Genomic DNA, 13,020 nt, shown 5'->3' on the forward strand with positions numbered 1-13,020 from the left:
TATTACGGAGAGAACGGATTTTATCACAAGCTCATTAGTCAGAATTTTTAGGGACACGTCAGTAAAAACGAAAGTAACAAAAAGCGATTTTACAAGAGAGATGAGTTAAATTTTAGTGTTTTCGCGTGGAAAAACAAGTCATCTAAAAGGTAAGTATCAACATAAAACTGTATTCTCGAAGTAAGTTCTGTTTCTTCAGCACAAACACCTGTCATTGATGGGAAAATGTGTAGATTTCGAATTATATGATTATTGTTTTTTGTTTTGGTTTGTTGGATGTGGTGGGGGAGGGTGCTGGGTTGCATTATGCACTGTTATGGTAAATAAGACTCGATGAGTACCTGTGTGTTCAACTTGTTAAAACATTTGCACCTGGATCTATTGAGGCAGTCATACTGGATGAGATATTGCCTGTCCTTGTCAAAATAATTTGACAGATTGTTTTGTATTTGTGATGGGCAGTCTAAACGTCAGAACTTAGAAGGACCAAAATAATGGAGGATAAATCAAAGTACACAGTCATGTAAAATTATTGGTGTTATCACTTGCGCATATTGCATAGACCTACACTGTGTGTAAATGCAGTAAACATTAATCGTGTACACAGGGGCGTCGGAAGTGGGGCCGCAGGGGCCGCGACCGCGGCCCCAATAATTTGCCCAAATGATTTTTTTGTAAATTCATAAGTTGGAGTCGCAGGTCCGCGGACCCAATACTTTGTAAAGTATATTAAATTTTGCTTCGCGTTAAACAATACACGCTGTCCAGATTAGTTCATTTCATTTCATTTTATTGGCATATTCAGCAAAATAGTTTGCCTTTGGCCATTTACAAATGCATACAAGAATGGCAAAGACAACAATCATATATACAAGTACAGCAAAACACATACAGTATTATTATATCAAATATCATAAGAAACAGTCATAGCATCCAGGATAGTTTTACGTAATTCAAAAGCTTCCTTAACAAATTTCGAGACATTACATAACACCTTTTTATTTCTGGTTGACATCAAATTATTGAATTTGTTTACGGAAGGGCACGAGTGTGGTGACGGTGACACGATCGGGGGTGTTAATTGGAGTCATACACACGTGTCCGTGATTGGACTTAATTACGCATGAACAAATCAGCATGTTTTTAATTGGCATGTCTTTACCCAGCCGCAAAGATCTAAGGTATTAACTTATAAAATTCAGAAAAATAATTATCATGATTTTATTTAATGAAAGAGGTAAGTGTTAAGATTTATCACACCGCTAAGAAGTAGGGAATTAATTACATAAATTGTTTTTACTCAAAAAATGATATTTCAAACAAAAAATAAGAAATGAATGTAACATGAATGATTATCGTTCAATACATTAAATACAAAAAAAAAAAAAACATACATGCATTCTTTGTATTGCGTTATACATTATTAATTCTGATAAAAGTTTATTAAACTTTATTTTGCTTATAGTCATGTAAATAGTAAGAAAATACTGGAGAATTGAGATGCGATTCAGTACCCTTAATTAAAATGCACCAGAACTCGCCATTTATGATCCTGTTTTAAAAAAAAATCAGGGGGAGGTCCCCCAAACCCCCCTTACGGGAGGGAGATGCCCCCTCCCGTACCTACCCCCCCATTTTGCATTTTGTAGGTTGTAAGTGTAGGGGTTGGACATATGGATTTACTGAAGAGAAAATGGTGGTTGTTATTTCATTTAATTTCTATGATTTACAACTAAATATATTTTCTTAATACATGTACTTAAAATTCAGTATAAATAAATGCGTGTTAACATTGTGATTCTTTATAGATTTCATTGTATGTCAGAATTCAAAGATTTATCAAATGCATAACACAATAGTTTTTGAAATGCTGATTCAAATGACCTGAATATTACTTTCTTATATTGAAACTAGTTAATAAATATAATTATTTTTTATGTTTCTCTTTGTCTATCCATATTTCACAAAATTTAAGATGGAATTTCTGTTAGCTGCATGATTTATCAAATGATTTGTATAAAACTGCATCTAAATGATCATGAAAATGTTGAATGATTGCTATATATACATTATTTAACAAATTAATATTTGAATAATTTTAACAGAAAAACCTTTTCAACAGTCACTGCATATCTCTGCAAATCCAGGCTATATATATACCCAGTCACATAAATGATTTGCCAAAACTGAATGCATCAGGTTTCAATTAAATACAGCCTGTAGTTGGGAATTTATCAGTTTGATGAAACGCATTCCACTGAGTGATTATTAAGCGATCTATTATATATGCGTTCCATTAAGCGATCCATTATGTGATCCATTAAGCGATCCATTATACGATCTATTATGTGTTCCATTGAGCGATCTATTGTGCGCTCCATTAGCGTGTTGTTAAATGACACATTTATGTTAATTAGCGATCCATTAGCTCATTTGCATGTGAAATTGGAACACGGTTTTGATGGTGTTTATTGGATTAACAACTCGCTTGCAGATCATGGTTTTAGTGGTGTTTATTGACAGTGGTTATTGGGCCTTTTTTTTGTTTGGGTAGGTTTAATTAAACTTTAAATCACCAGAAAATTCGTGATTTTGGAAATTATTTGATAATTTTTATATTTATAAATCAATGAGGAATTGAATCCCCTTTTGATACATGTAAGTTTTATTTGAATTTTAATAATATGGCCAATTTATGACATAATCAACATTTAAACCTATAGCATGTTAATTAAGCGCCGGCAGCAATGAAAATTTTATCAGAAATTTCCTCCACTATTTTGGTCTTTCAAGTGTTTGACGCGAGTGAAGATATTGCCCATAAGAAAAATAACTCAATATTTCCTAGGATTGCCTGTTGGACTAGTGTCTTGCCTTACTATCTTATAAGATTCTTTCACTGGTTGTAGGTGCAGTTGGTAATATCCGGCCTCGAGGGTAACTGTTTAGGCGGTAACGAGGTTCCTACTGAGTTACCGCCTAAACAGTTACCCGAGAGCCGGATATTTTCATCTGCACCTATAACCAGTGACGGAATCTTTTTCTTGCATACCGATTTCAAGAAATAATAATGAAAATAAAATCAATCGGACGGCTTTCTTTTTAGAACTATTTCTTATGGCAGTGTATTTAAACAAAGCGCGGGAAACCAACGTCCGTAAACAGGAAAGACGTCATGACGTTTCAAAACAAATAACAGTGTTTAGTTCCGGTTTTGTTTTATCCGTTGCAGCGTAACGTTATGAATTTATGATAAAATAACGTGTTTTGAATCGAGAAATATACCATCAGGAACAAATAGGAACTGTCAAGGTATTGATTTTATATTCCGTTTTGTTAAAATAAAATGTAAATTACTACAAATCTTCTACATACATGTAGTTCGTAATACGTCATTTACAGCACGAGAGTCATCTTACACCCCGGAGTGTAAGATGGATTTTTCCAGCACTGGTAAAAATACCTGAAATCCCCGTCTGGTATGCAAGAAAGGATAGTAGGTACCAGCAGACAAGCTGATACATCAACTATGGTACACATCAGCTTGTATTAAATTTATTACGTAGGCAATTTTGTTTTTGTGTCTAGACAATGGATTTAAAATTTAAAGTTTCAACTTTCATTCTACTATTTTGCAGCATTTTTGGGAAAGCTATAATGGAGCGTCTAAGTGTGTTTATAAAGCTTCTGTTAATTTTCATCAGTCTTCAGTCTCTTTCAGGTAATTTTTTCTTATCTAACAGTTTGATTAGTTTAATACAATGATTTGTACTGCTTTATATATGTTTTATCGAATTCGTAATTCAGAGCTATATGAGTGAGATCTTAAGATGTTTAAGATTTAATGTCAAACTACATTTACATTTTTCTTTAAAAAAAATTGGGGGTTGTCTGTGGTCAGCTTATTTATGATCTGTACCTTTGTACATTTAAACTAGTGGCCGTGACAAACATGACAAATGTGATCATACTACATAATTGCTAAATTCTGAAAAATTAACAGGTGCAATTTTAATGGAACATCAGCATATTGCCATATTCGTATGCACACTCTGAAAATGTATTCTAGATCACTTGAACATTAACAGTAAAAATAGTATAATGTACATTCATCAACTTTGATTAGGTAAAGTTTTCATTTTCTTTCGTCTGTATAACCTTTATCAAAATTTCTCCACAGGAGCAAAGTCAGATCGAGTCCTCCTGACAGATGTGAGTGCCCTCACCCTACATCATGGTAAGATGACAAACTCTCGAAGAACTTCCCCAGTACCACAGGTAAGTGAGAGTTTGAAATATTTAAAAAATATTTTGTCTTACTGTCTTTGTGCCAAATTTTAAATTTAAATGGTAACAGCACACAGGTTATATGATAATGATCTGTTAGATGTTTATATAGTTGATATTGATGTAATATAAATGATGATGATGATGATGATGCTGATGATTAGTATGTAACTGATTCATATTCTGGCTTTGAAGCCATTAAAATATTGCAACATTTCTTTAGTATGAAAAAACAGTTCAATGTAATTGATATTTTGTTTATACAAAATTATTGTTCAATGTTTCAGTTGAAATGCACAGGAGGAAGTGCAGCTGGTATGTTCAAGCCGCAGACGGTCCAGTGTATAAATAGAGGCTCTGATGGGTATGATGTCCAGGTAGAGATCTTACAGTATTAAATGATGAGATGTTTTTATTATGCCCCTGCCATAAAATGGGGGTGGGGCCATATAGTGTTACCCCTGTCCGTGTGTGTTTGTGTTTGTTTGTGTGTTCGGGAAAGGGTGGTGTTCGTGTCCAGGCCATAACTTTGACATGCATGGTCCGATTTCAGAATAATTTGACACAAATGATAAGGATGGATAGAAGATGTGTCTTGCGCAAAAATCATTTCACTAGCTCAAAGGTCAAGGTCACAGTCCTTGGTTGAACTTAGTCAATTTTCACTGCATATATACTGATAATGTGGCCTTTGTGTCTAGTCCATAACTCGTAGAGCATACACTTTACCTTTAGCCTGCTGGTGGCAAGTGGTTTTGCCTTTGCAAGATGTGCAGACCAAGAGATCACGCCCATGTCCTAATCATGGTGACATCTGCTTTGTTCGCTATTCAGTTTGTAAATTTTCAGTGAACACCCCTTAGAAAAACAAGTGGTACTTCCCAAATTGAATGATTGACCAGTTCATTATAGAAATTTAGCAGGCTATAGGTTAAGCAGTTTCAGTCTTTGTTCCATTTTTCGAATTTTAGTTAATGGATCAGATTATACTAAAGGGGTGTGCCAAGTTAGCACTGTAGGCAGATATCAAGACTAACTTTCTAGGAGATATAAGTTTTACCCACAACTAAAGCAAATTTGCTCCATTTTGACTTGACAAAAGATTAAAGGTTCGATGCATTTGATAAAGTTTCATTTACTTGAAGACAAAATATTTGAACTGGCAGGCTGGTACAGCTACACATTATGTAATTTAACTGAAGATTGTGACAACTGAAAGACTGTTTCAGGTGCTGTCAAATTCTTTTTGAAGAAAACAATTTTTATAAAAAACTTACTTTTTCAGTGGGAGTGTAAGACAGATATGGACAACAGTTACAGATTTGGCAAACTCCAAGTAACCTGCGAGGGATATGACTACCCAGAAGATCCATACATTCTGAGGGGATCTTGCGGGGTATGATCATTATGTTTGTTCGAATTTAGGTTGTTACTAATACAAATAAAAGTGTACCATAACTTGTTCTTCTACAGTAACAGGCCACCGCCTCGGTAGCCTAGTGGTAGAGCGTCCGCTTTGAGTGCGGGAGGTCGTTGGTTCAATCCCGGCCGCGTCATACCAAAGACGTAAAAAATGGTACTAGTAGCTTCCTCGCTTGGCGCTCAGCATTAAGAGGATAGTGCTAGGACTGGTCAGCCCGGTGTCAGTATAATGTGACTGGGTGGGGTATCATGCCACGTGTCTAAGGCGTGATATTCCAGTGAGGCAGCACTATAAAGTTGGGCATTGTGCTCACTGCTACAAGTAGACAGTGTTGTTTATATGACTGAAAAAATGTTGAAAAAGATGTTAAACCCAAACACACACACACTCTACAGTAACAGTATGTAGACTGTTAGCTCGGAAACCTGATTCCTGATTAGGATCTTTTTAAATAAAGAAGAATAGTCTGGTATAAAGGTTGAAAAACTTAGTTTGGGCTTTGGGGACCAGTCTGAACCTTGCCATTGGTCAGTTTCAAAATTGAGTTCAGAATCAACCACTCAGATACAAGGTTTTTGAGACTGGTGTTCAGTTTTTGCTTTACAACCCCAAACCCTGCATATGATATTTTAAAAATACAATGATGAAAAAATGCGATTTGAGGATTCACAATTTTGGAAACAGTCACAACCATCAGATCACTTAATGTAAATGTTTATTGTTAATTTGCAGTTGGAATACACAATAGATCTAACTGAAGAAGGTTTGGAGAGGAAGAAATCGGGTGGCCAACACCAGTACTATGGAGGACATCATCACTCAGATGATTACCATGACAGATCTAACTATCAATATAGGTAAAAGTTCTACTTTCCTGGTCTTTTTTCTCTGCTCAGAAATCAGCTAAGATGATAGTTGTTGTTTATGAAACAGAAGACATTAGTGAAAATTTGCTTGAAATTTTGATTTAAAGTAATTTAACTGATTAGAGAAACAGCTGGTTACTTTTTTGTGAAATGCTTAAATAACATATATCACATTGTAAGGTGTTGTAAATGTTATCATAAGTTATTAATTGTAAAATTTTAATTAAGTGCAAATGTGCAAAGCCGAGTCGTTGTCTTGTGGTGAAGGTGTCATCTTCTCAGTCCAGGAGTTGTAGGTTCCAGCTGTACTGGGGTCACGGCCATGCTTTCTCATATGGCACCAATACTGGTTTTAAGTGAACTTAGAGTGGTTCAAATAAGCTTGAAGGTTTCATCACAACCAAAATTAAATAAATTAGTATAAACTAAACTAAGTGAAAATATAAAGTAGATTGTAAATCTTCATGTTGCGTAAAAAATCTTCCTTAGTTAACAAAAATATGCTAAGTAAATACTTGCTTCATACATGTATAATGCATTTCATCAACAATTGTTAATAATGTTTAAATATTCAATTTTGATGTTTTAGCTATTCAAAGAAAGCATCATCCGTTATGCAGGATTTGTTCTACCTGGGTGTAATAGCTGGTATAATATACATCATCTATAAGACATGTATAGCCACACCCAACATCTCCAGTGATGCCCCTCCCCCGTATGATGCACAGGATCCTCACAGACAGCCATCAGCACCACCACCGCCATATGGTTTCCGGAATGAATACATGCCTGGTACAGGAGGAGGTATGTACAAACCACTTTTTATCTTGTTTTATTAACCTTTAGCCAGCTAAATTTCTAAAATGGACTGGTCCATCATTCAATTAGGGCAGTACCATTTATCATTTGAAGGGATCTTGCAAAATAAAGCCACATATCATGAAAAACCCATGTTGCAGACTAGGAGGATCTAACTGTAGTCTTTTTATTGAATTCATATGTGTTCTCTCACTTAGGCTAGAACCACCGAGCTGGCTTACTGAAGGTCGGTGGTTCTACCCAGGTGCCCGCTCGTGATGAAATAGTGCACGGAGGGGCACCTGGGGTCTTCCTCCACCATTAAAGCTGGAAAGTCGCCATATGACCTAAAATTGTGTCGGTGCGACGTTAAACCCAACAAAATAAATAAATAAAATAAAATAAGCATTTGCTGACTGAAAGATTTTGAAAAATTTAAGCTGCACAACATTTTTGACTAGCAGGAATAGCAGTTTTACAAAAGTTGGCTGATGTACACAGTGAAAAATACACTGTCGAAATATATTTTTATGATTACTGGTATCTGAAAATTGCTTGAGATAATTAGGATATTCGTAAGTTCCTTTTACAATCTAGTGAGTTATTTGAAGTGGTGTATTTTATTGATCATACCTGTTTAGGTAAGAATTTACAAAAAGTCTGTTTATAAATATGCATATCTAACAGAAATATGTAGTGAGTCATATTGAAATATCAGTGGTCTTGGAAGTTACCGATGGGAGAACCTGCCCTTTATTTAACCTGAAAACAGGAAGATTATGTTAACTGCAATATGGCATTAAATAAATTATCACTGTTACTTCAAGAGGTATCAGTGTGTGGCTTGAACATCATTAAAAACATTTGTTGCTTGTTGTATTTTTGCTGAGCGCTTCTTATGTTCCCTTTCTCCAGTATAAAACTGTGGTAAAATAAAGAGGCCAAGATAATAAGTTAGAGTGAGAATCAAACTTGTTTGAATTTAAGAGTTATCTTTCTTTGTTTATAGGTTCATGCTCATCTGGTGCTGGGTATACAGGTGGTCAAACATTCACACCCCCTGGAACAAATACTGGTGGTGGATTCTGGTCAGGAGCCTTCACAGGGGGTCTGATGGGGTATCTCCTTGGTAACAGAAATAATGGCACCTACACAGGATACCAGAGGCCCCATACCAGTTGGTGGGGTGGCAGGAACTGGGGCACTGGATGGGGATCTGGGTGGGGTAGTGGGGTTGGGTCAGGATGGGGTAGTAGTTGGGGCTCAAACACCTACACAACAGGGACGAGTTCAAGAGGCTCTGGATTCTCATCAGCACCGAGAAGTTCAGGAACAAGAACAGCTTCAGGTTTTGGAGGTACTTCGAGGAGGTAAACTTACAAGGATGAAATTTAAACTGTTTTCAGGCCTAGTGTTGCAAAGTTACGCATTCAGTCTGTACTGATCAGCTGACTTAAGTTTGTGTATATACATGTAGTTGATACTAACTACAGGAGTTTTAATAATTTTCGCTTCATTTGATGTCACAAACTGTCTTTAGAGGGGTTATATTTTTCATTTGATCATATCTCTTATAAAGAGACATAATGCCTTTCAATTAAAGTTGTTGTTTTTTCACACAAACATGCTGATTTCTGCTTGAAAATAAACTTTGTATGCCCAAAGGTAATGTTTAGTTTGCTATTTTAATGATATAGATGAAACTGGTCTGTTTTGAAGAAGCACGATATTATACAGATATATTTATGACCGTTGTCTTCAGCTTATCTGTATAGCTGGAAAGAATGGTTTCGTATTTTGTCTAAATACAACTTTGTGTGTTTTAGTACCATTATTGAAATAGTCAATACTAGGGTTGATTCTGAAATGATGTCAAAGATAAATCAAGATGTTCACTATATCAGTTCTTGTTAAGATGATAAATATTGTAAATATTTTTTTTCGTTGATATACACAGCAGATTTTAAATGTATATGTTGGATGTTTTACAAGTAAGTTTAGTTTGTACAGTGTACAGAAATTTTAATATTCATTTCATTGATCATTTTGACAATCCTTGTAAATATTTCATCAGACTTTAACCTGTATCAGCATTTTATTGATTTTTTTTTATGTTGTGTTGTTAATCTTTAATTCACCAGAGTTGCATGCATTGTTCAGGCCTGGTGCAAGTGTGCCAGAATTTTCTGGAATTTCGGGCTTTTTTATCATAGTGATTTCTGTGAGGATATTACAACCTTTCCAGACAGAAAATGTTCATCTTTGAATGGCTTTACTGACATTTTATAAGAACTGCCAACTGTTTTCTCTGGGCTTGCAAAAAATGTTGTTTACAATACATAATCAAAGAATCACACGTCAGCATCTGGCAAGAACTCTGTCATTTTCCATCATTTTTTCTACTGTCATTATCATTTTGCATTGTCTTAGTTTGTGGATTGTTAGTGCCTTAATAAAGGTTTGTTTTGGTGAGAGAGATTTTGAATTCCAGATTCATTGTACAATATATATGGTATCTCATTTTTATTTAACATTATATTTATGTTATCTGTGATATTATGAAGGGATATTCTAGAATATATGAATGATATATGAATGATAAACCTGTATGAAGATTAAAAAGTTACTATTACTAGTTATTGTTTTCCTTTTGTGTTTAGCTAAGCTTAAATATGTTCAGGGAGGAATATATGTATAGCTAGATGGTCCATCTTGCATCAGCAATTTTACTTAAACATTTCTCCTCTGAAACTGCTGGTCATAATTACACCAAATTGGGTATTTAAAATCTTGTTGTGTACCTCTCTCGGGTTTGTTCAGCTTTTCGTCTTGGCTCCTTTTAGGGGCTGCCAAAGCTGAACTTGATGGATCTTTACTAATCTAAGTCTGTGGCATCCTTGAATGATCCGGTCTCAAGTTTGTTCACTTATTTGTTCAAATGGTTCTGCTCGGCCCCATTTTAAGGTCACCAGAGTTTAACACAAACTTTTAAACAACTTCTCATGCACCAACTTGGTCTGTAGCATCATTGGATAGACCGTTCTCAAGTTCTGTTTGTTTTGTTTTGTTGGGTGTAACAGCACGACACAATCAATTATATGTCGTATGGCGATTGGTGAAGATCAATCCAGTTGTTAATGACAAGAAGTTGTTAAAAGGTTTTTCTATTTTTATGCCCCCAAAGGGAGGCATATTAGTTTTCAACTGTCCATCCGTTCGTTAGTTAGTTCGTTTGTTCATTCCTCACGTTAACTTTTTGCATGAAGGCACTTTACTCGTGAACCACTGCACCCAAGACCTTCAAACTTCACATGCTGATAGTACTTATTGAGAACACGACCCCTACTGACTTTGGGGTCACCAGGTCAAAGGTCAAGGTCACAGGGACCAATGTTAACTTTTAGCATGAAGGCACTTTACTTGCGAACCACCACCCAGGACCTTCAAACTTCACATGCTGATAGTACCTAATTACCTATTGGGTACACGACCCCTACTGACTTTGGGGTCACCAGGTCAAAGGTCAAGGTCACAGAGGCCAATGTTAACTTTTTGCATGAAGGCACTTTACTCGCGAACCACTGCATCCAGGACCTTCAAACTTCACATGCTGATAGTACTTATCGAGTACACGACCCCTACTGACTTTAGGGTCACCAGGTCAAAGGTCACAGGGGCCAATGTTAACTTTTTGCATGAAGGCACTTTACTCTTGAACCACTGCACCCAGGACCTTCAAACTTCACATGCTGATAGTACCTATTGGGTACACGACCCCTACTGATTTTGGGGTCACCAGGACAAAGGTCAAGGTCACAAGGGCCAATGTTAACTTTTTGCATGAAGGCACTTTTACTCACGAACCACTGCACCCAGGACTTTCAAACTTCACATGCTGATAGTACTTATTGAGTACACGACCCCTATTGACTTTGGAGTCACCAGGTCAACAGTCAAGGTCACCAGGTCAAAGGTCAAGGCGCTGCGGGGGCATTTGTCACCATTAGTGACAGCTCTTGTTAGCTCTGGCTATCCCTAGATGCAGTCAAGTGCAACCATTTGAACAAGCTCGAGATAGGACATTGCCAGGATGCTACAGACCAAGTTTGGTTTAATTCTGACCAGTAGTCTCAGAGATGATGATGTTGAAGCAAAATGCTGACCCTGACAGATTGATGATGACAGCCACAGGGTGATCACAAAAACTCACCCAGGCACTCTGCTCATAAACACAACTAATACTTGATAAAACAATTTCTCTTTATTTTATTTTGTCACAGTCATGCCATTTATTTACAAAAGTTGTCTATATAGTTAATTTACTGGTATAGACAAGACAAGATAAAGTCAAGTATTTGACATTAACATATTAACACAATGACTGGTATAGGTGAAGCCTGTTATATTTACATGAAATACTCAATAGCTTTGGTACAACGAAATACTTCTAGGAGTACTTAAAGCAATCCATGAGAATCCCTGACAATGTGGTATTTTTTAAATTTTCTGTATGCCAGACACAGGTTTTATATAAGCTTATCTTGATAAATGCCATTAACCTTTAGCCTGCTAAATTTCTAAAATGGACTGGTCCATCATTCAATTTGGGCAATACCATTTATTATTTGAAGGGGTGTTCACTGAAATTTTACTGACTGAATAGCGAACAGTGCAGACCATGATCAGTCTGATCAGGCCGATCTTGGTCTGCACTGGTCGCAAAGGTATAATCACTTGCCACCAGCAGGCTAAAGGTTAAGCAATAATTTCTAGAGTAAGAAACACACAGAACTGCCTAAATGTTGGCAATTTTACCAAATACTTACAGTAAATTTAGTTTTCTACAAATTTATCATGTAACTGATCAAAATCATGCATAAAGTAATGAATTTTCAGACAACAGAAACTGTATAGGCAACTCCTGTAATATGTTTATACATAATTTAAAATATTTACAATTGAGTTAAAAAAGTGATTGTGCAATATTTATGAGACATTTTCTTAATTTGTAAGCTGTCACATTAAAAAAGATATATTTTCACTGAGTAAAAAATATCAAACTCTTATACAGTATTACAAATTTTGGTTAAAACCATTGAAAAAAACTTGAAATAAACAGAAAATTTGTTTGATCAAATATTTTTTACTTGTGAAAAACAGATCTTACATTTTCACTGTCTCATGAAATACTGCATCTTGTGTTCATTCCATGAAAGATATTTGAGCCGTGCATGACAAAACCAACATAGTGGGTTTGCAACCAGCATGGATCCAGACCAGCCTGCGCATCCACGCAGTCTGGTCAGGATCCATGCTGTTCGCTTTCAAAGCCTATTGCAACTAGAGAAACTGTTAGCGAACAGCATGGATCCTGACCAGACTGCGCGGATGCGCAGGCTGGTCTGGATCCATGCTGGTCGCAAACCCACTATGATGGTTTTCTCATGGCACGGCTCATTTTGTTCTTACATATTTATTATACAATGAAATATTTTAATATTTAGTCTCCTTTACAAAAATTACTTTTCCAACACAGTCCTTTTTAATACGACAGCACAAATTTCAGAATGTTAGTATTACAGTGTTACAGTTACAACTGCCGTTTACATAATAACACAAAAATTCTGCATCTTTATAAAAGATACA

The 13,020-nt window shown here is 35.9% G+C and overlaps 1 protein-coding gene across 1 annotated transcript; it reads left to right on the forward strand.

The window, feature by feature from the left end:
- On the forward strand, positions 1-10,006 carry LOC123524016 (store-operated calcium entry-associated regulatory factor-like). Its single transcript, XM_053539331.1, has 8 exons — positions 1-149; positions 3,639-3,721; positions 4,181-4,278; positions 4,575-4,664; positions 5,573-5,683; positions 6,443-6,567; positions 7,166-7,380; positions 8,384-10,006. The coding sequence occupies exons 2-8, from the start codon at positions 3,658-3,660 to the stop codon at positions 8,746-8,748; spliced, it is 1,068 nt and encodes a 355-aa protein (XP_053395306.1). The 5' UTR covers positions 1-149; positions 3,639-3,657; the 3' UTR covers positions 8,749-10,006.
- The last annotated feature ends 3,014 nt before the right edge of the window (positions 10,007-13,020 follow it).

This window comes from Mercenaria mercenaria, chromosome 3 (assembly GCF_021730395.1).
Source record: "Mercenaria mercenaria strain notata chromosome 3, MADL_Memer_1, whole genome shotgun sequence".
NCBI lineage: Eukaryota > Metazoa > Mollusca > Bivalvia > Venerida > Veneridae > Mercenaria > Mercenaria mercenaria.

What these genes read in the sequence shown, in the direction of transcription:
- LOC123524016 (XM_053539331.1), top strand. Translation starts at nt 3,658, where the DNA reads ATGGAGCGTCTAAGTGTGTTTATAAAGCTTCTGTTAATTTTCATCAGT. An exon ending in CAGTCTTCAGTCTCTTTCAG is followed by an intron (nt 3,722 to 4,180) that starts GTAATTTTTTCT and finishes ATTTCTCCACAG; the next exon opens with GAGCAAAGTCAGATCGAGTC. An exon ending in TTCTGAGGGGATCTTGCGGG is followed by an intron (nt 5,684 to 6,442) that starts GTATGATCATTA and finishes GTTAATTTGCAG; the next exon opens with TTGGAATACACAATAGATCT.